The following is a 26,436-nucleotide window of genomic DNA, read 5'->3' on the forward strand; positions in this document are numbered from 1 at the left end:
CAGACTTTGCAGGTATTGACAAAGTGTTTGCATTTCCCCCTTTTCCCTTTCACCTCCTGCCAGCTCATCCTCCCTCATGTGAACAACCTTTGTGCCACACAGGCCTCGTATTTGAAACGATTAAGTTTATTTTGCTTTTCAGTTCTTCTTTCGTTCTATCGTGATTTTAGACTAAAACACTATGTGGGGTGTTTTTCATCACCTTTGGAACAGCCATTCTTTACGTTAAATATTCACTAACGTTATAAAATGTTTACCCAACATTGTGCAGTTCCAATATAGATATACACATTTCTTTTATGTTGATGTGAGACTGTATTAATAATATTAATAAATCTAAATCACATTCTGCCATATTTGTTATTTTTAAACAATCATTACCAGTGTTACCAGTTTCACATCTACCTGCAACTAATACAAAATAGATCATGCAAGAACAGAGTTTCCAGTATTCTTGATAGAAAACCCATAATCACACTCAAACGTTTGCTCCCATTTGCATGGAAAGCATTATTTTATTTAAAAAGGATAATGATACATACAGATTTGACAGGTTCAGTTCCATGGTACAGTACAATACACACTTACAATGATGCAAATTCCCTTTTTTAAAATATGACACCATAATTTCAGCAGGAGTCGATCTTTAAAAGTTTGCCTTGCGTACATTTCAAGTGTTCATGCTGTATAACTTTCAAGTCATTCGCTTAATGGGAAAGAATTGTGCAAAAAAATACAAAAGAAAAAAAACGTCATAAAAGTGAAAATTAAGCGCTTAATAAAAGATAATGTATTATCTTGCTCAAGTTAGACGGCGTGGGGAAGCGCACATTCATCACACTGCTGAAGTGAGGAGAATATGAGGAGATGAGCAGATAATATTATTTGTCCCGGTTTGTATCACAGAGATTACAGGAAACCAGGAGACTTGGTTTACCTATAATATAAGCCGGAAATATTACTATTTAATAAATGTAACTGAGTCTTTCTACATCATTTATAAAAAAAAATGTAACAATGTTGACACGCTTTGATCTAGGGTGTAATATGTCATGAATGGCAGAAGAAAATGACACTGTATTCGTAAAATACAGTGATGAGAATTATCTCTCAGAGAAAAAGGTTTGGTTTGTTTAGAAGTATTTAACTGTTGTTTTTTTCAGGATAGAAGTTAGTTAAGGAATAATAATAATAATAATAATAATAATAATAATAATAATAATAATAATAATAATAATAATAATAATAATAACAGGGCAAATCTACATTCAAATTAAGATTTTCACTGCATCATTTGCATAAGTGCAATTTAATTACCTGTAAGAGCACATAAACTAAACTGTAATGGTTAATATTTCTGTTGCTGCATGTTGCTGCAGAAACTGATTCCCATTAACTGAAAGAGGAGACGTACAGACCATAATAAGAAATAATTAAATATAATTTAAGGATTATCCTTCATTCTCTGCTGCTCTCCTCCCGCTGAACTTGATGCTTTTACTCATTTAGATTCTATGCATGCATTACACTGAAAACTGTCTTGATTTGAGTACGAGTACCATAGACATGTCATATTGTGTACATCTGGCAACATTAAGAGACTCTTCGGGGTCTAGAGTCCTTCTGGTCAGGATGACATAAAAAGAATTAGTTTGTTGGATAAGGCTCGAAGGTGCACAGCAGCTTCACAATCATCAGTGGTTCAACTTTCCTGTGATGACAATCAGCACAAAATCATGGGAACAGAAGTCATAAAAGTCATAAATAAGAAAAACTACAAATACTACAGTATTTGTACAGACTACCTGTGTAGTCTGTACAAATACTAAATGCACACAAACACACATACACACACATTAACCCCCTCACACACGGCTGGTAGTGGTTGAGGGTTGACAAAGCGTTTGACTCGATTGAAAAAGGTGCAGATCTAGGAGTTTGTCACTTGGTATAATCAACACCCCACAAGCTACGATGAGAGTCAGCGTTCCTAACTTCAGACGGCAACAACAAACAGCGTGATTGACCAACTAAAGTCTCATGAAGCAGAAGAGATGCTCAAGTTTCAGACTGGACCGTTGACTTTCTTAGTGTTAGTGCTCAAGTCAGAAATGGAGATGGGAGTCAAACAATGTTTTTGCTTCCACCAGGTTTTAGGTTGACTATGGACGGATTCCTGGCTCCTTCCACCTACTTCCTCTCAGTTTGTGTGCAATGTTGGAACTGAGCAAAGCTGAGGAATACTTGCTCCAGAGATATCTGGCTCACGCAGTAGTCTTCAATGCAGTACTTCTCCTTGGCTGCCTCCAATGTGCCAAAAACCTGAACAGCAGAGAAAGAAGGTGAAGAGGAGAGACAAAAGAGATGAAGCATGTCTTTGTGAGGAGGTAATGCAATTTCAACCACTTAAAAACTGTATTTATTTTAAATAATATAAATATTATTATATTTACAATATAAATATACTTTTAAAAATTTTCTTATGCACATTTATATTTGTTATGCTGACATATTATGTTATGTTATGCATAAAATCTAAATGAGTAAAAGTGCATTTGTGTTTATCCTGAAGCATATAAGCAGTGGTGCTGTGATGGCAACAAAACAGAAAAAAAATATCACAAAATTATGTATTTGCCACAAAAGACTTAATTTTAACAAGAAAATGTAAGTCAAAAATATTTAGAAAAAATAGTCCAATGTTTTAATTATATTGATTGCTTTCACATTTGAATATTCCTGTCTATTTGAAGGTTTTCATTTCACTGTATCCAGGAATATTTTAGTTGGTTTTTTTTTGCCACATTTCGTTCGTGTTATTTTCTAAAATGTATTGTATTTGATCAATCAGTTCTGTAAAGGTTTTTTGTCATGTGAGTGTTTGGTTTTGTTCCTTTATTAGAAAAAAAAGAAGTACCGTAAGTTTTCACATCAGAACATTTTGTAGAACTTAATTTAGTTACTAGAATCCTTATTTAACTCCCTTTGTATATTAGGTAAATATAACTCCTTTATGTTTACCTAAGTTAGTAGTTAGTTACTCCTTCTCCACTAGGGGGAGCTCAAACACAGCCCATTCAGAGAGGAAGGTACTTTCTGTGACCTATTGCTGAACTAGCAGTCATTAGACATAAACATAGTGGCTGTACCTGTGCCCAGGTTAGTGCTTTATCTGTCAGATGGTAGTGAACCATTCCCTGGTGCTCATCTTTGAGTTGACTTCCTGTTTGTGGGAGAAAATCCAAAGTGAGATTTGGTTTGCTTGCACAGTTTCGGTCTCAACTCCACTTTTATCCTGACGCCTCTGACCTGGGAAAGTGCTTTCAATGAAGTCTTTAAAAAGCTGCAGGTCGCCGTCCTCCAGGTCATCCTCCTTGTGGACTTTAGCCAGCAGCGTGTAGCCACTGCCAAACTTGCTCTTCAGGTGTTGGGGACTCCCGAGGCACTTGAACTGACCGTTGACCATCACTGCCAGCCTGGTGCAGAGGGCCTCACACTCCTCCATGCTGATGTGAGAACACATCCATTTAGATAGACCAAAATGTGGACAATACATATTTTTATTATTTATATTAGTGTATGTTATTATCTTCTTAAAAGTAAAAATGTATCTACTTCCTTTCATTTCTTTAGACAGATTGTTCCAAAGATTTGTTCCATAAACAGAGATACAATTTGTTTAGTTCTGACTTTGTTTTTTTTTTTTTTTTTTTGTCTCTTTCCCTCTCAAATGATAAATTTAATCTCTTAATAATTCTCTTTTGCTCATCTTTAGCAAACAAGTACGAGTTAATAAAGAGTTCACCTATGGGAGGTGATTATTATGGCCTTCCCAGACTCCCGGGTGCGAGTGACTGCGTCCCACAGCAGTCTCCGAGCGACAGGGTCCATCCCTGTGGAAGGCTCATCCAGGAAGATGACCGGAGGCCCACCAATCAGTGCCATACCAGCACTCAGCTTCCTCTTATTTCCGCCACTGCATGAGTTCAGATATTTCAGTTAACACTGGATATACTATCTGTTTTATCTGTACAGGACAGAGCTCCTGTCCTCACCTGTAGCTGCGGGTCAGTTTATCAGCATGAGGCTCCAGCAGCAGCGACCGCAGGACGTTCTCCACACATCCAGCTACATACTTCTCTGGGATTCCTCTGAGTCGGGCGTACATGCTCAGCGTCTCTCTTCCCGTCATGTGATCCAGAACGGCATCAAACTGAGGACAGTAACCAATGCGCTGCTGCACCTGCGACAGCGAGATAAACATTTGTGTCAGATTTCAGCACCATCTAATCCGTCTTTCACTGAAATAGTGTTCCTCTCTCTGATTTACCTTCTTAATGTCCCTCAGGATGCTGTAGCCGTCTATGTAGGCGTCTCCGGACGTGACGCTCTCATCACCGGTCAGCATCTTAAACGTTGTGGTCTTTCCAGCTCCGTTGAAGCCCAGGAGGCCGAAACACTCTCCCTTCCCCACTGCGAGAGACAGCCTGTCCACAGCCAAGAGGTTCTCCCCACTGCTGTAAACCTGAGCAGCACGGAGCGACGTGATTACCTGTCACATTTTTTACATCTCGACGCAGCATGCACTGAGGCAACTGTGCAACTCACCTTACTGAGCTCATGCAATATGAGAGGGCTGCCAACCATGGACTCCACCACTGGCTGGCACTCCAGGACCCGCTTCCTCTCTTCAGCCACGTCCCGGTCCTCTGGAAGGAATGCCGCCTCATCCAAGAGAGTCACCTGAGGTCCAAGCAAATATGTTAGATCAAAATATGACAGTATCTTATCTTACTTCAATATAAATATTAAATCATATTTTCTGACCTTTAACACCAATAGTACTTAGAAAAGTTTAAAAACAAGACAAAATTCTTTTAAAAAATGCATAACATATTGAATAATTTTTAACTGAAGGTGTTGAATTACTTTTCACCTTAAGCTACTTTTTTAACTCACACTATGACATCCTTTCTTTTTCTTGTCATTCACAAACGGAAGAAGAAAATATTCACTGCAGTTTGTGCAGTTTCTAAATACTCCACAAGCGGCACAAACTAAATACTGAAGTATTTTTGTTGCCTCCACCTGTTTGCGTTTTCTGCCCAGAGAGGTGAAGAGTCTGCAGACGGTGCGGACACACTGCAGCTCGATGACAAACAGCAGAGCGTTGAAGACGACGCCCTGCACCAAGAGGGACACCAGGAAGCGACCTACACCAGGCTCTGACATGGAGAAGTAGTTTGGCTGGTATGTGATATCTGCAAAAACACAGAGATACTCAGTCAAATTCATGCTTTTCATAACCTTTTTTAATAACTTCAGCTCTGTTGAAGTAGAACTTACTTAAAACTTTGCAAATGACTTCACTGATTTCACTGGAGGTGCAAAACTTTATGAATTCATAGTTCTGGTAGAACTGGCTGAAGGACATGCCCAGGCAGTAGTTAGGGAAGATCAGGAAAACCTTATCCAATAAGTGCGACAGGTGCACCAGGTTTAACTCTGCAAGAAATAAGGAGGAATGACTATGAACAGTAATGATGGACACTTTATTGGCCTTTGTGTGATTGTCATTATTGGTTTTAACTATTTACCCAAAGATAATCTCAAGGATTTTTCACACCTTCCCTCATATAGTTGAAATCACACCTGCAGTTTCCTACCTTTCTTACCAACAAGAAGCTTCACACATCCCACTTTAACTAACCAAGCGCCAACTCTGTGAACATTAGCACTCAATCCCTACCCACACATTAATAAAGATCATTGTATTTGGCAACAAAGACAAGAAGAGGCAAATTAATTTGTGCAGTTTTACTACAGGGTACTTATTCCTGAAGTATTTATGCCTTTTAAACTGTTTATTTTGTCTGAATAAAACCGCAAATTTCAGTTTATTCTATAAGGAGTTTAAGTGACGCATCAACACAAAATAGGTGGAAAGAAAATGCTTTACAAAGTTCAATAGATTTTGTGTATTTCTGAAAAATAAGCTTCTTTTTGTCAGTTATTGCTTGTTTAAGTTCACTTTATATTTAATGATAGTTCTTTTCACACAAAAATGCAATCATTCAGGGTTCAGGCTGAATTTCTCAGTCAAAAACAGCCTGCTTTTTTGACTTTTATGTGCATTTCTCACCTGGGATGGTCATGATGGTAACGGTTAGAAACGTGGCCGTGCCGGAGATCATATTGAAGATAGTCAGGCGTGTGTAGGCGGTGGCAGCAGTGGAGAAGAAGAAGCTGAGCAGATACATCAGAGGCACAATGGCCCAGCCGTACAAGAGGAGTATCAGGAGAACATCGATGAGGTGGTGATCCGCCACAAAAGCTTCGATTCCAAACGCTTGGAATACAACCTGGAACGAAACACGAAAACACACAAAATCTCTTCTTACAGCAGCCAAAACAATCCAAACCACAGCAAGATAATTATTCTCACAGTATTTCTTCTGTAAACAGAGGTTGGATTTCCCACTGACCAGCATGAGAAGGCATGGCAGCAGGAAGTTGACCAGGTCCCACAGCAGGGCAGAGAACCAGAAGTTGGACAGGTAGACGCCGCTGACCTGCTGGACGTGCTTCGACTTGATTGCAGATTCAGATACAAGCAGCAGGGCAAAAGTGCTCGACAGTGAGGCCATGCCGTACATCAGGTTGATGGCAATGGCAAAGCCAGTCTTACTACTACAGAGGACAGAAATAACAAAAAGCAAATGTTATTCATGAATTTTTCATACTTCTGTTTCTTTTAATCAGGGACATCCTGTCCTGTACTCACTCTGTGAGCTGGCTCCTCGCAGTCTCAGACAGGTTTCTGGGCATGGGGTAATTGCTTGTCAGGATTGAGGCGTTGGGCCCAGCTAGGAGTTTGAACAGAGCGTTGTCCACCATCATGAGGGCTGTGGCAGGTGTGTGGTAGCCCTGGTTGTTGAAATAGGCTGTTGCTTCTGAATAGTGGTTGCTCCTGCCAAGGAAGGCAGCGCCCACCACGCAGCGCTCGTTAAAGACCCCGCCTTCTGCTTTCGCATTGGTCAGCACGTAATTAGTGAAATCTAAACAGTCAAAAAGAAAGAATGCGGATTGTGATTTGATGTCTTTGTGCAATTTGGTTTTAAATGGTTAATTCCGATTTACATTTACATAGTATTGAGTCATTTTAGTACACCTCTGCTGCCTTTGGATCAATTGGATTTGTTGCCCTTTTTATTCTTTGAAGTGTATTTAATGTATTAAATAAAGATTTGTTGTGCAAGTCTAATTTAAAGTAGTGAATATAAATTATACATATTTGAAGTTTTCGAAAATATAGTACATTTACATTGTTGTGGCAGCATCAGGCTGTGGGAAAAATGTCCCACAGCATTCTCAAGTGTGAGAATGTCCCATTCAAAGTTCAAACATAAATCCAATTGAGAGTCAAGATTTGAACATTAATGTTTTTGGGCTTTCTGTGAACAATAATCCAGACTGGCTGAGCTGGAGTGATTTTGCGCTACCTTGTGATCAGTCAGTTATATAAAAACTAAAATTTAGTCGACTTGTTTGGTTGCCGATCTTTGTTCTGAGATTTTACACCAACCTGACCATGTTTGCAGCAATTTCTAAAGTTTTGGAATCCACAAGTCTCTGTATTTCATGTACTCTACAGATTATGCGCTGGCTGTTGCTGCTTTGAGTCACATAGAGTCTTTGAGATTCTTGTGTGACACCTTTTGGTGGTTTGATCCACTTTTAAGAAAGAACCCCCACTTCAAAAGAACTTGTAACCATGTTAGCTAGATACTGAGAGTTAGTCATTTTCTTTCTTTCAGTGTCTCACCTGTGACATTTCTGAGCTCACCCAGTTGGTCTAGGAGTTGGGATGTATACATTTCTGCTAGAGAAGAAGAAAGCGAACCCGCGCCTGGCTGCAGGGCCACAGGGACCCTGGTGGGACCATAGTGGCTGAGGGCCAGCCTCAGCATAGGGGCATCCTGATGGTTGGGGAGGGTGCGTGCCACCACTAAGGCCACAACAGTGAAGATCAAAGGGACCAAGAACTGAGCCACCATCACTTTCCAGTTCCTCCAGCTGTACAGTGCCCTCTTTAGAAACATGGCATAAAACTGCTGCAGGTGGAGTCTGACCTGTTGACACAAACCCAGCAGAACTCAAACAGAGCTCTAGATGTTATACATATAACACACACCTTCTGCAGTCTTACCCCTGTGTTCAGTTTAATGTTTGACCCATCATCAGAGATGAGTGTCCCACTGTCTGTGAAGTCAGTGACATCTGTCAGGCCACTGATGCTGCTGGCGTCATCGGTGGTCCAGTCATGGGAGCGTCTCTCATGTTGGTACTGAAGGGCTGGCAGCTGGATCGCCTGAATGTCCAAACTAGAATCCACCAGCTTTCCAACTCTGCAGATATAAATTGACCACAGATATATTTTTTTTAACGCCAGGATATAAATTTAGTTTTCATTGAAAAAAGGAAAAAAAAAAATTACAGTAGAAAAGTTGTTTTCTTTAACATATGGATAAACAAATTGCTACTTTTGAGAGACAAGTACAGTGATCAGACTTCCAGCACACAATTTTTTTCAAACAGAATTCCCAGAGAAAATGAGATTTTGACTTTAAAAAGTTAAACCTTCTTGCTCCCCCTTGAAGCAAGAATGTGCTTGATGCAAGCACATTCTTGAAGCAAGAACAATGCAACTTTCACAAAGCATTGAGGAAGTTTTAAGGGTTTTTCTCTCAATAAACCAGTAGGACACAGAGTGCTGCATAATCTCTATGAGAGAACATCCTTTACTGACCCCTTACTGCTCGAATGCAAGGAATCCAGGGACATATGCTTGCACTGCTTTTGTAGGCAGTCTGGTCAAGAAGTAGAATAATTAGTCAGTCCCAGGGGAGGCTTGCAACTAGAAACTGTCCATGTCGGATGAGGCCAAGACATATCCATAGCACTTAGCAGTGAAGAAATGTCACCATCATCAGCACGATGGTCAGGCCAACCAGAGACATTCACATCAATGTTTCACAGAAAAGTGAGGAACGACAGATAATCAATATATTTTGCTTTTAAAAGCATGAAAAGAGAAATCTTGTTCCCACTGTGCAAAGTTTTAATCTTTTCTCAGAACACTTCAGGCTTTCTAGCCTTGAAGTCAGAAATCAAAAAACCCTTTCAGATCTTGTTTTGTCTCATTTGTTTGTTCAGATACCCAGAAGTAAGGGGATATTATTTTTACATACTGTTTTTGTTTAGTTTATAGCATTCTACTCACTGCAAAGTGACAACAAAGCGTAAAAAAGGCCATGCATTTTTAAAACTAAATATAAAATATTTTATTAAGGTTCGCAAATAAAAGCTAGTCTCGGTACATATTTGATATTTTCGGTATGAACAGATTCTCAGCAGGACTTGTAGATAATGAGGCATTGGGAGCAGTAAAGTGTCATTAAACATCCAGAATCAGCAGCACGCAGAGCTAAGTCCACAACAGAGGAAGCAACTGTGAGCTAGTTGCCACAGATACCGAATCAAACCCATGAGGAAGCAGAAAGACGTGATAAATGAGCAGCAGGAACTGGAGTTATATGAACAAAGGAGGAAAGTAGCTCCAGCTTAGTTTGAACATGAAGACAAACACTGCTCCAGCAAATAAAAGCTGTGGTTGAGAATTTGGTACATTCTGACCAATATAAAGAAGAAATAAAGATAATAGGAATCTCCCTGAGGGTTTTTGATGCTAAGCAGAAATTATTACACAAGTTTTGCACAAAATGAATGGAAGAATGTAACCCCATGAAGGATGAAAATAAGGAAGATCTTGTATCCTACCTAAGGAAAACTTCTTCCATGGTGGTCACCGAGGCTCCATAGCTTGCAATACCCAGTTCCTCTTTGTTCATTTCCAGCTCAGCAAATAGCAGCTCAAACCTGCATGAACAAACAAAAGAGATGTGCTACACTGTACATCACTGCTGACTTTCCACTGCCAATGGGAACAGGGGTCAAGGTATTGCAAAATCAAACAAGTTATAGCCTAAAACCACTCAAACTTCCACAATAATTATCTTGTTGAATGACATATTCTTCTACTGTTTGATCCAATGTACAAAAATGTATGTAAAAGGAGGCAAAAATAAAAAAATGATGTTCATTTTAAATTTAATGAGAATCATATCTGAGCAAACAGCTAACACATTACAGCTTTAATTGTGAAACAAAATGTACTCCTCATAAATCAGTTCAGAATAATTATGACTTAGTCACTGATTTGGGGTTTTGTGAATCTAATACCCACACTGCAATTACAAGAACTTTAGCATGAATGGTCTGGGGGCAGCATAACTTACCTGCTGGTGCTTTCTTTAGGCAGGATGTAAGAGAGCTCGGCTCCGGCGCTGCTCTCCATTGTAGCGTTGGGAACATACATATGAACAAGGCGAGTGATCTCTGATACATTACAAAGTGAACCTTTGACAATCACCATGTGGTAGCCAGCACCTGGCAAACAAACAAAAACATACATGTTATTTTTATAATAATTTTTTCTTTACTAAGCAATGCAAAATTGAAAATGTTAAGATATTATATTGGCAAGGCCACTAGGTCACTGATCCAGATCCTTAAAAGTCCGTGTAAGGAGTGCAATGTACTTTTGTCAATGCAGTACATGTATAAGTTGTTAAAATTACATTTTTTATTTGGCTTTGCTTGCATTTTTTTCTGTTCAAGATTCTTGTCTTTTTCTTTTTTCCACAATCCTATTTAAGCAAAGCATTTGAAGCCTTTACAATTGCTATCTAATCATTGTATTTTAGTTTTCCTAGAGGTCAGATAAGGTGAAATTAAGTCTCAATGTATAAAGAGGACAGAAGAGACAGACTGAAGTTGTTTTTATTAAAAAAGAACAAAATGTACACCCTGTAAAAATCTATTCAGGCAAAGGCCTGCTGTAGCGCCTTCCATCTTTTTCTTACCGTATTTGCTCTTCAGGAATAGTGACGAGCCGCAGCACTGCAGCTCGCCTCCTGCCATGATGGCGATCCGGTCACCAAGTAGATCGGCCTCATCCATGAAGTGAGTGGTGAGCAGGATGGTGCGACCTCGTTTCTCTCCCTGGAGAAGGTCCCAGGTGGCCCGTCGTGCTGATGGATCCATCCCAGACGTTGGCTCATCCAGCATGACGACCTGGAGATAGGAGCAGAGGAGGTATTCACTGATGGAGGGGGATATTAGGTAAATGAATGATCATAAAAAGCAGTGGTAAAGTTCCTGACCTTGGAGTCTCCAATGAGGGCGATTCCGATGGAAAGCTTCCTCTTCATGCCGCCAGAGAGGGTCTTGGAGCGAGAATGTCGCTTGTCCTCCAGGTTCAAAATGCAGATGATACGATCCACCTCATCTGAAATTTGCTCCTTGGGGAAGCCTTTCAGCTGTATAAAATAAACATATACATAAACAATAATCCATTTCTCTTTTTTAGCTTCACATTTTTATATTTCAGTCAACGGACAACAAATAAGTTTTGACTTCCATCCTAAGAGGTTATCTTAAGCTCCTTTACACCTTAAACTTTCATCTAATTAGAAAGCAGTTTTTAAAAACAATCACACCACCAGATAGAGCTTCATGTTTACCTTTTGGTGTGAGGAAAAACTTTAAGATCATTTTACAGTTATAAGTAACTGCTGTGCTATATTGTTGAATACCTGTGCATAGAAGAGCAGATGCTCTCTCACTGTGAGGTTGTCAAACAAAACGTCGTGCTGAGGACAGAGACCCAGACTACGTCGGATCAGAGCCATGTCCTGACAGATGTCGTAACCATTTATGTAGGCCCGGCCGCTGCTGGGAGGAAACAGACCTGAAATGTGAAGGAAACAGAACAGATCCCAGTTAGGTGACTCATTTGATGTGCATGGTCAGTGTTTGCTCCCTGTCATGTTTGTGACCGGTGACCTGTAAGCATGGACAGCGTGGTGGTCTTCCCAGCACCATTGTGTCCCAGCACCACTGTGATCTGCCCCTCGAACATGTTCAGCGTCAGATCTCGCACCGCCTGCCGTGTCTTGTTCCCTACTTTGAACTCCTGGCAGAGGGAGATACCCAGAACCAGTGCAAACATTACCATAACGTGTCCACACCTTGGTGCTCTTGGTATAAAAGGCACCAAGAGCCTTTTATACCCAACAGACAGTCAGTCTTCAGCCTCTTACCTTAGTGAGGTGTTTAATCTTTATTCCAGATACTACTCCAGCTGGCTCCTCCTCTATAAACTCTCCCTTCATAGCTTTTTCTGCATCCTCCTCTTCCTCTTTCTCGTTTACCATAGCCATGCGAGGGCTGCTGCACCAGTATGAAGGCTGTGGTTCAGAAGATTAAAACAAAACACTGTGATCAATGCTTGTAAAAACATTACATTTTCACTTACAAATAATAGGAATGAGACAGAGGAAACAAAGGAGAACAGCTAAGCTGCAGGATTAATGTTTATGTGCACGGGAAGAGAATGTTTCTTCCTAAGAGTCAGAATAAAAGCTTATTTTTTGCCCACCATCCTCACACACACAATGGATGCTGACAGACGTGCGTCAGCGTCTAAACCACACCTTACTGGCAGTTCCTTGAATTCCTGACCACCTGGGAAAAAATTACCAGGAATTTATTTTTGTGTAAAAACATGCGTGTTTGTGTAAAGAAACGTCACTTTGGGATCAAGCAAAGTTGTTGTAAAGATAAACCGTGTTTGTATTTTCTGGTAAGGGCTCTGTAGCTTCCTGTTATTCTAACCAGCTGAACCTGAAGATCTCATTCTGGCTGACATGCTCAAGCCTCCCATTTTGAATCTCTTCCAATTGCTCTGTATCAAAACCAGTCTCACTGAAAGCAGAGTCTCACTTGAGCTCTTACATACCCCCACTTACTGATGTCTGGAAGACAAAAAATGCATTAAACAGACCAAAATGACAACTGCCGTTCTGTATAAAGTCTTTATCAACAACACCTGTCAAGGAGTGCCTTACTCTAAAATGAAGAAAAAAGAAACCTCCCCATAGCGAGGCTGCAAACAGATCCACGCACTCTTATCTTATGTGTTTCAATGTGTGCATGGATGCTCACTCATTAACAGTAACATTGCCTTTTATACCCAACAGACAGTCAGTCTTCATGATATGATACAGTTTCATATCAGTATCATATCAGTTCTTGCCTTGCCAACATTTTTTATGTTAACTATTAACGACCAGCAATGAAGCCACACCAAATAATAGCCGTCCATGCACATGCCTGCATGAAAACTGTTACAGTGCAGGGTCTGTTCCGTTCTATCTTGATGCTACAACTAGCATTAATAACATAATATTGTCAGAATGAAAATCCGTAAACACTGCTGCTACTTCATGTTTATTTTAGTGGGTGAAGTAACTATATCTATCAGCCACTGACACATTATCCACATACCTCTACCTCAGTCTTTTTTTTTTTTTTTGCTTATTATATTTAGTGTTATATTAGACTCAACAGTGTGCGTTTGGAATTTAGATATTTGTAACAATTTGATTTTGGAGGAGACCTACAATGTTGCTGTAAATTGAAGAAGAGATGCAAATTTTTAAATTATTTTAAATTTCTGCAACATTTTCAAAACATTTTAATGTTATTGTCAGTATTAGCTTGAGTCCTGGAGAGTTGAGTCTAAAAATTGGTGCAGGTGATACTTTACTGATGCAAACTACAATTAGAAAATATTTCTGATCATCAGCCTGTCTATCTTATATTCTAAAAACCCTTTGATTATTTCTGATTTATGTTTAAAGGTAACAGTGGTAAATATATTGGTTCCTACACTGGAGTAAAGCACATGTGGTTTAGTGTATTTAAATTTTAAAAAATTGATTTGAGTCCCAAGTTTACAAAAGTTGTGCTGAAGACCAAGCTTTAGGAATTTTTATTAACCATCAATTTCACATTTTCCAGCCTTCTTTTTTTTTAGTTTGAGACACAAATTAAAACCATAATTGACGAAATACTAAAATATCAATTTGTACTCTTATCCCTAAGCCCCAGAAGTTTCTTTTGCATCTGGTATTTTGATGATTGGCGTACCAGTAGAAAGAAGTAAGATGGAAGAGGCACTCCGTACTCTCCGGGAAACACAGCCTCCATGTACCAGGCCACCAGGCCGTAAAGCACCGAGTCAAACAGCAGCAAGCACAGAACCTGGGCCATGGAGAAGTCATCGTCCACTGTCACAGAGTCAAACAGGTTTGACCACTGGATTCCAGTACCTGAGGAGCAAAGAATTGATAATAAAAACATAAAGTAACATAGAAAACTGTAGCATTTTGGGTTGAGTTCGATCACAAACCTTACCTTTGCCTTCAAACATTCCTATAAGCTGTGCTCCCATGGCCATGGCCACATTGGAGATAAGGCAGGCTGACACTTTTTGAGCGTGGCTCAGTAAGTCATAGCGAGGCCACAGGAACAAATAAGGCAGGTAACTGAGGAAGTAGATGAAGCCGCCCGCTGCTGCCGCCACGTTGGCTAAAAGCATGAGAGAAAATGTTGAAAATGTATCTTAAAAATGGGAGCAATCTTGCAAAAGAAACATTACAGATATATTCTGCTGGGTGATACAACTCAATAACATAAATAAAAGCAAAGAGCTGACAGGCAAAGGATTTTGTGAGCTCTTCAAAAAGCCATTTGCTTGATTGGCAACGTGAATCTTCCCAGAGGTTCAGATAAAACATTAAGGGAGGAAAAAATAGGAGATGACGCAAAACTGACAGACTAAGAACTGTTTCTTTTTCCAACTCCAATGAGCACAACATGAATCCATCAAAGACCACTTGAAGCAGTCAATGTGACATTCTGAGCTCAATTGGAACATCCATTGATCAAATGCCATTATCTCTACCTAGAAAGTTTATCTGTGGGTGGGCGAGCCTTCGGCAGCCACAAATACAAAAGGAAGGGAAAAAAATGATTTGTTGAGAAAAAATGGCAAAAGAGGTCAGTGAAGGAAACATTTGGTTGAATTTGTTTCCCATCTTCTACATTTTTGCTTTCCCTTGAACAAGTAATTTATGTCAGGCAAAATGTGCAAGATTTAAAATCCATTATGTCCAGTTAAACAAAAAATAAAACTGTGATGTTTTCTTTAAATAAAATTAAGTTTTATACGAGTAGCAACAGTTGCCATTATTTAAATGAGTCAGCTCATCAACAATGCAAAGGTCGGGAAAGGTAGTCTGAAGTAATAAGGGATGTAATGTAAGTCAAGATTACCAGGTGAACTTCCTACGCAGATAAGAAAAATGAGTCACACGTGAAAAACGGCAGTGAGGTCACAGTTTGAAACAACATATCAATGTACCGATTTATCAGTAGTCTTAACAGAGTAAATAATTAATCTCAATCTTTCCAAGACTTCTCTTCTGTAAACATTTCCAGGAGACGTACTCAAGATACTTTTCATGAAATGAATAACAACTTGTGTGCGATTTTTGTAGCAAAATGGAGCAAAAATTCGTCTGACACCGCTGCAGTTTTAGCTGCATTGTTGGAGAAAAGTGAAACGAAATGGATTCTGGTTTGAATCCATTTCGGATGGACTTTGAGTGAAAGAGCAAAGAAAGCAGAACAACAGGGAAGTGAAAAAGAAGAGGTTTATGCAGCATGCTTTATCTTTGAGGTCATCAATGAGATGTTGAGATTTATGCATGTCATCTAAGATTTACTGTAAGCAGAACATTTGTGATCTAGAAAAAAAAAGTTACACTAAATGGCTTTTAACCATTAAAAGGTATATATGATTTGAGCATATAAGGATTGCACGTACTTATGTAAGTCATAGTTGAACTAAAGGGGAGAATCTGATAAACTGCAAACTGTTGTACAACTTGTACTTTTTTGGGGAAAAAAATCATTTGGCCACATGTGCAGCACAAAGAAAGCCAATAAACAGGATACTTAATCTCCCACTACAAATAGACAAAGCCACCCACCTCGTGAGAAGAAGGCACTGATCATGAAGCTGTAGTTGATGGTGGCCACAGTGAAAACCAGCAGGAAGACAAAGACCAGGGTGGGGTCACTGTAGTTCAACACTGCACCGTTAGGACTCACCTAAATCAATAACATGGACTGTCAAGGTGGTGTCCGGCCTAACGCATAATTTAAACAGTGATGAAAGGGATTTTCAAATAACTTTCTTACGAAAAAGAGATAGAAAATTACTGGACAGAAATCCCAAGAAAAAATGTCACCAAGTGAAACTTTCTCCTCACAATCAACTGTAAAATTTCACATAAACACTACAGATGCAACACCATCCCACAGAAGTGTTTGGAGGTGTCCATTTGCATGGCTCTTTTTTGGTTCAAAACGCCAATACTGTGAAAATATTGGCAGGCAAGGTTTTATTTATCTGGCTTACAAATTGTGTTGCTTAATCTTACTTTTATCTGTGATTGGCAGCTGCCTGGTTTCTATCAGCTAACTTTCTTCTGCTACTGAAATTGACTTTCAAACAAGCAACTGCAATTCAACCTGTCTTCAATTACGGCACTCAGGAGATGTAGTAAGGTCAAAAAGATTTATCAGCTTCCATAACACATGTTTAATCTTTTTGAAGAAAAGATAATATATAAGAAATGTTGTCTTAAACATCACAAGTTTCCAACAGAATAAATATTCAAATCTTTGGCTAAAATGGTGATTGTTATAACAATACCTATGAAAATACCACAATTGTTCTAAGGAGAGAACAAACAACAAATGTAGACTTTAATCATTCTCTGAATAATATGATTAAGATGGAGAAGTAAAAATATATTTGATTTTTTTTTGCATTTTAGTAAATCTGTCTCTTGTATTCCTTCTGTTTCTCCTAGCAATTAGATGTTTTAAATGATTCACTGAGAGCACAACCTTTGTAGTCATTCTGCTGAACCACCACTTAAAAGCACTGAGCTTTAAGTTAGTTTGACTTGGTTTCATTGCATCTATACATGCGGTAAGTAAACACAACAGTAATCATAACGTCATGTCATTTTCACATCAGAATAAAGGGGATTGTTTCTGTCACAAACTCACCCGGATACAGAGGAGCAGAGTAACAAAAAACACTGAAATGGAGAGGAAGAGGAAGAACATCAGGAACCATGCGCTCCAATGCAGCCAGTTACTGAGGCCCATCATCCTCATGTACTCCTGAAATGGACAAGACAAACAAGAGGCAGAGGTAATGTATATGTTTAACGGCTGAATTAATCATTTAAGTTACTTTCCAAAAGGGGCACGTAACAATACCTTGAGCTTCCGTTCCTTCTCCTGCACCACAGCTCGCACTATGTTGAGGGACGTGTAAGTGAAGCTGAGCACTAAGAGAAGAGGCAGCTGGTTCTGAATGGCCAAGATGAAGACATCATAGATAAAGCTAGGGTAAGGAAAGCGTGACAGAACCACCCTGGTCTGTTTCAGCAAATGGTCTGCTCCAGTACTGTTGTGGGATCGCATGATGGCTTTGTCCACTGCGTGCTGGACTGCCAGAAAGCCCTCACGGTAATAACCTTGGTATAAAAAAAAAAAATGCATTTTAATATTGCACAGATAGTAATATAAATATATAAATCTGCCATCATTGGTCTGGGTTGAAGAAATGATTCACTGAAATCTACAGAATTTGCCCATAACTTATGAGAATTTTAAGATATTTAACAGCAATTTGTCCACAAAATTTGGTTGTCACCTGGTGTCCCCCCATCCTTGTCGTGCTGCTCCCTTGGCCCTGGCAGCTGGAAAAGGGGAAAGAGGCTGAGTGTATGCCAGTCCAAGTCACTGTTTGGGCTCAGTTCAGACTTCTCCCTAGGTGGGGCGTTGCGTGGGGTGAAGGTGAAGCGCAGGTGGTAGCTCACCTGTAAGTCAAGAGAGTGAAAATTAAATAAAAACAGTAAAATCATAATCAACTTTAGAGCAAAACTAAATGCTTAGTCTCTCTAGCAGAGCCTAAGGCATCTTTAAAGGTTTGGTTAACTGGACTGTTTAACTGAAGGTGTCACAATCTTCTGTTCAAATATTTACATTAAAGAATCCAGAATATGGTTATGTGTAACCTTCAATATGTCTTCAGGAGGAAGACATGTTTTGTGTCCCAGAAGTGAAAGGGCTTTGATGAGAAATGTTCATTTCAGTCACAGAACAAAAGAAAAAGGTCTTGTAAAGATGCTGTTTTATCCACATAAATAAAAGTCCTGCATCAGTAGTCTAAAATGAACCATAGAATGCCAGATTAAAGTTTTCAAATGCACTTAGTAACTTCATGTTTAGTAATATGATGAAACTAAATTGTGGCTAAGGGGAAATTTTTCCAAGCCTGAGAGCACCAGCTGTGTATCCTGCGGGCGTGTTTTGGCGCAGAATGGGTTGGTCCACTTCCTAAAACAGATGACATCATGTGGAAATAACATCATAATATTACCTTCTTAAAATAATGGCCCAAGTTATTAATCAACAGAAAAAGATTTGGGTTAAAAAAAAAAACACTTTTGGCAAAAAGTGACTTAGGCGATTACTTTAGGAAGGTGATGAGATGGAAATATTAAAGAATCTCAAGAGATTATGTAGAACAGGGGTCCCCGAAGTCGGTCCTCAAGGGCCGGCATCCTGCATGTTTTAGTTCTCTCCTTGATGGTAGTGACAACCTTTTCAGAATGTCTATGTTCTTCTTACGCCTCTAACGAGCCATCATTTGATCCAGGTGCGTTAAATCAAGGAGAGAAGTAAAACATGCAGGATGCATCGAGGACCGACTTTGCAGACCCCTGATGTAGAATATTAAAGTTTGGGTGCAAGTGAGTTAAAGGCTAAGAAGATACTGCCAAATTAGCTACAAAGTGGCTTAAGGATGACAGAGTCAATGTTTTGGAGTGGCATTCGTAAAGCCTGGATCTTAGTGCTGTATGAGATTAGTAGGCTTAGTTGAAAAGGTGTATATACCTATGTATAGCTGTAAAACTTTCTGTGGCTGACCAGTTCAGAAACTTGAGGTTTGTCACATTTCACTACTTATATCTTATGGGAAGTGTAACCACATATATATGGAACTACTCTGAGATATTATCCACTGTCAAGTTTTATGAGTTATAACTAATTATTCTTCGATGTGTTACTTTGTTGCTTTGATAAATGGGCCTCTACTTCATAAACAAACAAAAAAAAAATGCTTGAAAGGAAAGAATGCTTTATGTGAACAGTTTATTGTTTTACATTAGACTTTTATGCATTTGTTGTCTCAGATTTTATGACTGTGACTGCAGGTGAACTGAAGTGAAAACAGTAAAGGTGTAAAATGTAATGAGACAGGGTATACAGTGGTGACATTGGTAATTTACTCTAGTCGAGGTACATTTCCTTTTACTGCGGTAAACGTCAGTTTTTTCTTTACAGCACAGAGCTCTGCTCTTCTAGTTTTTCTGGCTGCGCAAGAACAAATGTTTTCTCTCAACTGTTAAACTCTCCAGAGTGAATGAAATTAGACTGGATTCTTCCTTCCATTCAAGCTGTCAAGTCTGAACCAGTAAATCAACAATATTTTAAGGAAGTGAACCAAAGGGGCTAAACCAGCAACGCTGCTTTTTCTCCTCACATAGAGATCAGCTTCAGGATTGTTGACCAAGTATTCAAATGCACACAGCATGGGTGTGACTGAGCGTGCAATGCCTTTTACCTGCAGGGGCAGGGGCTCGTCGTCATGAGTGAAGGGGTGCTCAAAGATGACAGCAGCCAATATCTGGTGTGACTGAGGGTCGGTTCGGACGTACTTCTCAAACTGCTCCTCTGTATCAAAGCCACGCACTGCAACCAAGACAAACACAAAAAGTGGTACTTCTCTCTCATGTTCGACTGTACCCATGTCTGCCTCTTGGTTTCTATGTTTCCCTCTCACAAGCAGGGAAATAGTCCAGATCTGGCTGCCATCCTGAATACTGTGACTTCCCCAAACAGAGACATCAACAATAGATAATTATTTTTAGTTTTCCCCACAGTGTTTATTAAATAATTCCCCCCACCCCCTGAACTTGTCAGTTTCTATTCTTCTATCAAACAAATACAAAGATATTGTGAGTACTGCATAAACTGTAAGCATTATATCAGTGCCAGGGTTAAATCTGGGTTAGCCTCATAAAACAAACATTGTGTAAAAGACAATCTAAGGGGATGGAAGGGAATGCAAGCAGCACCCAAACCAAAAGCTTAAACAATAATCACATAGGTTGCTGGCAATTTCAGTACAGCTTAATTACACATTACTGTGCCTTATTTGCTAGTGGGAAAACAAAAAAGAAGCAAATTTAACTCTATAATTAGAAAAGAAAATAAGAGTAATGTTTTCAACACCTTGCTAATAGTATTTTTACCCACTGAGTTTTTTCACATTTTCTCTTGAAAGCCACAAATTTCAATGCATTTTATGAGTATTTTTATGTGAGTAGAGCACATTTATGAAGTGGAAAGAAACGCATGCATTGTTATCAATAGTTTTACCACTAAAAACCTGAGAGTTCTGCTGTGCGTTTACATTCAGCCCTTTCTTAATGCATTCAATGTCCACTTTTTGCAGCAATTACCAATTCTCTACCAGCTGTGCGTATGCAGTTTGAAATATTTTACAATTCTTTGCAAAGTGGCCAGAACACCGTTGGGCTGCATTAAGAATCAAGTCTTGCCACAGTTTATCAGTAGAATAAATTTGGATTTTGACTGGGCCATTCTAGTACATAAATATGGATTGATAAAGCAATCCACTGTAACTCTGCCATTATTTTTAGGGTTATCACCGCATGGGACAGTGAACACACACCTCTGTCTAAAGCTTTTTGCAACCTCCAACAGTTCTTTTTTTCAGTTTTGCCCTGTGTAATGCTGTGAATCTCTGCAGCTCCTCCAAAGTCAGTATGGACTTTGGCTGCTTCTCAGATTGATGTACTCATTACCCAACCCCCATAAGGTTCAGAGGTTTACTGATGTAAAACCATGTATTCTTTTCCCTGCTACGAGCGTTTAGAAAAACCAAATTATTTAGTATTGCACGGATCATCTACAGCAGTAGTTAAATATGATGCTACTGTTAAAAAAAACATTCTATTTTAAGCATACAGTCTAAGTTTTAACTTAAGAGATCACATACATGCAACAATGATAAAATGTAACCCAGTTCATTCTCCTCCAACTTCCCTTCTGTATTTTTCGTCTGTTTGAATTAATCATTAATTCAAACAGAATTAATGACGTGTGGGATCTCACATCTGACCTGTCTGACCACAGGAAAACTTATGAATACGAGTGCATTCACCCATCTTTTCTTTGCACAGCAGCCACTGTGTGTATGTCCATCTGTCTGTCAAAATGAATCCAAATATGTCCGAATGTTTGCAGACCTGTCAGGTGTCCTGAGTGTTTGTTTGGAGAACTAGTCATGCAGAGAAGGTATGTACGCGTATGGCGAGATCAAAGAGACGTTATGCTGGTGTCTTGAGGGAGAAGATAGACATGCTATAGTGTCCAGGCTGCCTTTTTTTCCCCCTGTCTCTAGTACCTGCTGATAAAGGAGTAGGGTGTGGCGTGTTTTCTCTCCTGAGAGCTATTTCCAGAGGAACCAGTATCCCCAGCTCTGTCCTGATCCACAAACATTGAGAATCCTGTGGTATTTGTGTAACCGGTTACAACAGTGGCCCCGTGCCTGTTACCTTATCTGATGATTACCCACCTGAGTGCAGGGACAGGCTGCCTCTGACATCTTCCGCCACCTGACGCACAACGCTGGAGTTACTGGGCACGTAGCCCAGCTGCAGGTTTCGTGAAATACGGCTGGGTAAAATGTTGACAGGAAAGCTCTCATAGATGGTGGCATTTGGGTAATCCTGAAAAGGCACCTTCTGACGCAGCACGATGAGGATGCCAGAGAAAAGCAGCGGCAAGAGGATTTCCACCAGAGTCACCAGAATCTGACGTTTCTGGACATGAGAAAGTGGAGAGTTTTTTTCTGTAGCAGTTAGTCACGTTGAAACATAGATTAAAACAAAAATATGTGGAAATAAATAAAGAGTCTTGATAAGGTGTGCATATCTTTCAGGTTCTATGCAGAATCATAGAACCAGAAAGCAACTGAACATCAAAATTATTGAATTCCTTGGTTTGTTGCACAAAAAAACAAATAAAATACATTAAAGTATGTTTTTGTGATATTTGGAAAAGTTAAAACAAGACACACAAATACAAAAAAAGTCAAATGTATTTTTATGGAACTTTCAAAATGTCAAAATTATTTAAAAGTGCGTTAGATTTGTTTATCAGATTATTACTTCTATCCAGGAAAAAAATGTTTGACCTCATTGACCAGTCGTTAAAGCATAAAGTGAGATGAACAGTTTCAGAACATTGGATGTTTATTATCAAGGCCTCGTCTGTGTCATAGCTGATATTGACATCAGCATTAGATCACGTTTACGCAGAATCAATACAAAATTGGACTTTACTTTGAAAGAAGGGAAGGATGGACAGAAACACAGCTTGAGGTTAGAAGTCTCTTCTGAAACCAATTATTTCTCTAAGGCCAAAAAATTACATGTCTAATATTTTTGCAGCTTTGATATTGAGTCATTATCTCGGTATATAAACACAACATGGAATTCAGAGAGACAAAAAGAACTCCCAAGCATTGAGGCTCACATTCCGCAAAGGAGGGTAAAAACATTTTCCTTTTATCCTTTATGGATAAAAAGAGACAGATTCTAAGCATTTCTGTTTAATGCTGAATAAAAATTAAAAAAATAGGCCAACATTTTTTCTAGATTACATTTAATCTAATATGCTTTCTGATGAAAATTCTTCAGGAATCACAATCTGACACAGACGTTTCCAGAGGGTTTAATATTTTAAAGCACGTATGATTCACAGCCCACAGGCCATTCCATTGCCCAATAATCTAACTTATTGTTGTCATTGTCTGATAATAATGTTCTGCTTCATGCAAGCAGCTACTATCAGTAATAAGCAAACAGAGCTGTGCCAGTATTCTCTGTGGGTGGGAAAAATTAAACATTGTGGAATAGAAGAATTACTTCCTATCATCTGTACACTGTCAGCCTTTGAATCTTATGATAGGGTGTTCTGGGAAAACATCTGACTTGTTTAGTCTCATGATTTATTTCACAATACCTCTAAAAGCCTAAGTGAAGGAAGACGAGACAGTTCATTAAACCTATACAAGGAAGAAGAACGCATGTGACATAATGTAGCATAAGATAGATCTTTATTTTAAGATGGCTGGAACATATCTGATATTGTCAGTGCAAAATGTTAGTCACTTTATTTTATTTATGGTGTCCAAAAGCCCATCACTTAAATACTGTTATGAAAACTGCTCTACTGTGAGCTCAACCACTTGCTGACAATATGCAGTTGTAAACCCTGATGTGACCTAATAAGGACAGAAAATGGTTGAAGATCCTACTCACCTGCTGAAGATAATTTTTCCACACCAGCAGTCCAAATTGCCTAGCGATAGCCATAGCTGAATAGACTCAAGGCACCAACCAGGCAGTTTTCTGTAGGAGCTGAAAAAAGAAGACATTAACCTTTAGCAGGGGTTTTACTTGTTTTTTAAAGGAGATAAACTATGCAAATTTTGAAATAATGGCCGCAAGGGACTCTGATCTCTCAGTTTCCATTTCAAAATAAATGAAGAAAACAAAACAAAAAAAGAGAAGTGAAATTGAGCAATCGGCAGTATCATAATTACCAAATTAGCTTAGTCATCTCAAACAGTTACAAAAGTGTTTATTGTTGAATTGCTAAAAGAAAGCATAGAAAATTCCTGTCATGTAGTTAAGCCAGCAAACACAGAAAAAACATGTTCTCTGATCAGATATAACTAATGATTTATTTTTAACCCTATTATGAAAATGCTATGTGAGGCTTTCCCTACTGAGAAACATGGTGATGGATGAATGATCATGTTGGAGGCTGCAAAACACCAGAGATTTGTGTGGAGGTAGATTTTCTTTCTACTTTATAGTTATGCGCTACTTTATGATGGTCAACCAAACAGTTAAACAATATTTACACCAATGGAAACTTTAGATTTTAAATTATCTTTATTGTGTTGATAATTATTTAGACATTTATCATAAGCTGTGAAAAAAATGTAGAGAAAAAAAGTTGTGTTTGTAATGGGGAAATAAAAAACTATGGCTAAAAAAGTATTATTTTCTACAATTTTGTATTTTTAAAGTCAGTTTTTACCACATATGACAATACATTTATAACGATAAAAAAAAAAGACCAATGCAAATATAACTATAGCGATCCATTTGTCAGGTATGGTAAAAATAAATAAATAAATAAAAATAAAAAGGAAGAAGAAGAAAAAAGAAGTGCTCGGGTTAAAATAGCATTATTTTTCACAAATGGACAAACTGTTCAAAGCATGTTTGCCTTATTTCTGCCAATGCATAATCACGTAATTAAGTCTGAACGCGTAATAACGCTAACAATGGCAGCATTTGTCTGACTTTCGCACCGAAATTATATTTCTGGGTTTATGTTACGTGTTTGTTACCTAATTCAGTTTACAAGGTCATGTGTTATGTATCGAAAAGACAACGAATTCTTTGTTTATCTGATTTAGTAAACAATAATGCCTTAAAAGACGTGGACCATTTCCTGAAAACCAGAAATTGTCTTTCTCTTCTCTGATTGGCTAGAGCCCGAATTCTCGCTCCTCTGATTGGACAACAGAGCTGCTTGTCAATTCCTAAGGGATCTCATGAATGCAAAACGATGGAGCTAGGTGGAAACGTTGGACAAAAAAGACGAAATATTGATGTTTTACATTTCCATTTATCTGCAGGGCTGTAGCTGGGATTGACATTTTAAAGTTTTATTATGCAAATATGAAAAGTTACCTTCGAATTAAACAGTTTCGGAATATGAACGGTGGTCTTTCGCTCTTTATCTCTTCCTCTCCTCCAGTCGAGGTGAAAACAATTTCCTCCTTATTTTCTCACTCCGGTCCGTAAAACATCACAGCGAGCCTCGCTGTCGATGTGCGGCTGCATCTGGAGGAGCTAAGCGCGTTGGCGGCGAAGCTCGGCCGGCTGTTTCCCTTCCAGTTTGCTGCCTGCCAGAGAGGCCGATGACATTGCACCAGCGGCTGGATAAAGTCTACATTCATCCACAAAAAGCCAGCGACCGAGAAACGTCAACAAAACACGGAACACGTGACCACAGTCGGAGTGTCACGTGATTTCAGCAGCTGGGGGTTTTGGTTTTTTAGAAATATTTCAGTCCTGCTTCAAATCATTGTAAAAACAATACAAATGGATATATATATAGTAAAAAATGACAACCTAGTAATATAATATGTGTTATACTCATTTCCAATATCACTAAAAATGACACTTCGTTTCAGCCTTGCCTTCTGTCTTTTTGTTTTGGCACAAGTAAAATTGTTGTAACACTTAGTGGCAAAATTTTCCCCCAAGCAAACAGGAAGATTCAGACTAATGGAAATGATTTTCCAATATTTTCCCCCTGCACTACAGTGCAACGAGGTTAGATCATTTGATTAGCTGTAAAAATACATTCGTTACAATGTTATGCCCTGTTGAAGCCAGGGCAGTGCAGAGACCTTTGGAGGGGCAGGGGCTCAAAGTTTAAAAGGGGCACATTGAACAAGAGCTTGAAACACCAAACAACAACATAGCAACAATCCAGAATTTAATTGGATCATACTGTATCATTGCCATCATGTGGGGACAATGCAAAGCAAATGTAATATATTTTCCCAACAGGTAGGCTATAACGTTGCTGTTTGTGCTGCTGACAGTCCTGGAGGGCTGAGTCGATCTGAGACTGTAGCTGTTAAATAGACCAGAAGAGAGAAGGTCCCTGGTTATGAAATAAGCAAATTTGCTACCATTTTACTAATTAAGCCCTAATAATATCTATTTAACCTCTAAAATAACTTGGCTGCAGAATGATTTATAATTGATTGATTGATTTTAATTGATTTAAAACTCAGTCAATGAACCTGGTCTCCCTCTTATAGATTCACCTTATCTATATTTAAACATGTTAGTGATGCTGAGATTCTCAGTGGGAAGGGTTTGGGGGGTATAGGAGGGATCTGTCTAAGGCCCCATATTATCTTGGGGCCGGCCCTGCATGAAGAGCCGCTGCGATGCGCATCTGTCGGTGGGATCCACTAAGTTAAAATCAGAAGTTTCTCTGCAGTCGAAGATTTTCTGTGTTTAGGGGCGAGGATGGTTTTGTCCCGCTATTGCGAGGACAATTATGAAAATATAAATAGAAACAGTTTTCTAACATCAACATCAGACCTATGTTTTTATTCACAAA

The 26,436-nt window shown here is 39.0% G+C and overlaps 1 protein-coding gene across 1 annotated transcript; it reads right to left on the reverse strand.

The window, feature by feature from the left end:
- Positions 1 to 481: 481 nt before the first annotated feature.
- On the reverse strand, positions 482 to 25,268 carry abca3b (ATP-binding cassette, sub-family A (ABC1), member 3b). Its single transcript, XM_055036077.1, has 31 exons — positions 24,984 to 25,268; positions 23,535 to 23,633; positions 21,785 to 22,031; positions 19,745 to 19,872; positions 17,768 to 17,933; positions 17,329 to 17,588; positions 17,113 to 17,229; positions 16,023 to 16,143; positions 14,383 to 14,556; positions 14,116 to 14,297; positions 12,225 to 12,371; positions 11,968 to 12,097; positions 11,718 to 11,872; positions 11,286 to 11,441; positions 10,986 to 11,196; positions 10,359 to 10,509; positions 9,841 to 9,939; positions 8,210 to 8,408; positions 7,826 to 8,132; positions 6,785 to 7,058; positions 6,486 to 6,690; positions 6,143 to 6,362; positions 5,347 to 5,505; positions 5,089 to 5,261; positions 4,609 to 4,743; positions 4,331 to 4,525; positions 4,056 to 4,243; positions 3,806 to 3,976; positions 3,310 to 3,506; positions 3,150 to 3,223; positions 482 to 2,322 (listed from the first exon to the last, which is right to left on the reverse strand). The coding sequence occupies exons 2-31, from the start codon at positions 23,586 to 23,588 to the stop codon at positions 2,191 to 2,193; spliced, it is 5,127 nt and encodes a 1,708-aa protein (XP_054892052.1). The 5' UTR covers positions 23,589 to 23,633; positions 24,984 to 25,268; the 3' UTR covers positions 482 to 2,190.
- Between the last annotated feature and the right edge of the window lie 1,168 nt (positions 25,269 to 26,436).

The sequence above is a fragment of the Poeciliopsis prolifica genome, unplaced genomic scaffold (genome assembly GCF_027474105.1).
Source record: "Poeciliopsis prolifica strain line A6 unplaced genomic scaffold, Auburn_PproV2 SCAFFOLD010, whole genome shotgun sequence".
Lineage (NCBI taxonomy): Eukaryota > Metazoa > Chordata > Actinopteri > Cyprinodontiformes > Poeciliidae > Poeciliopsis > Poeciliopsis prolifica.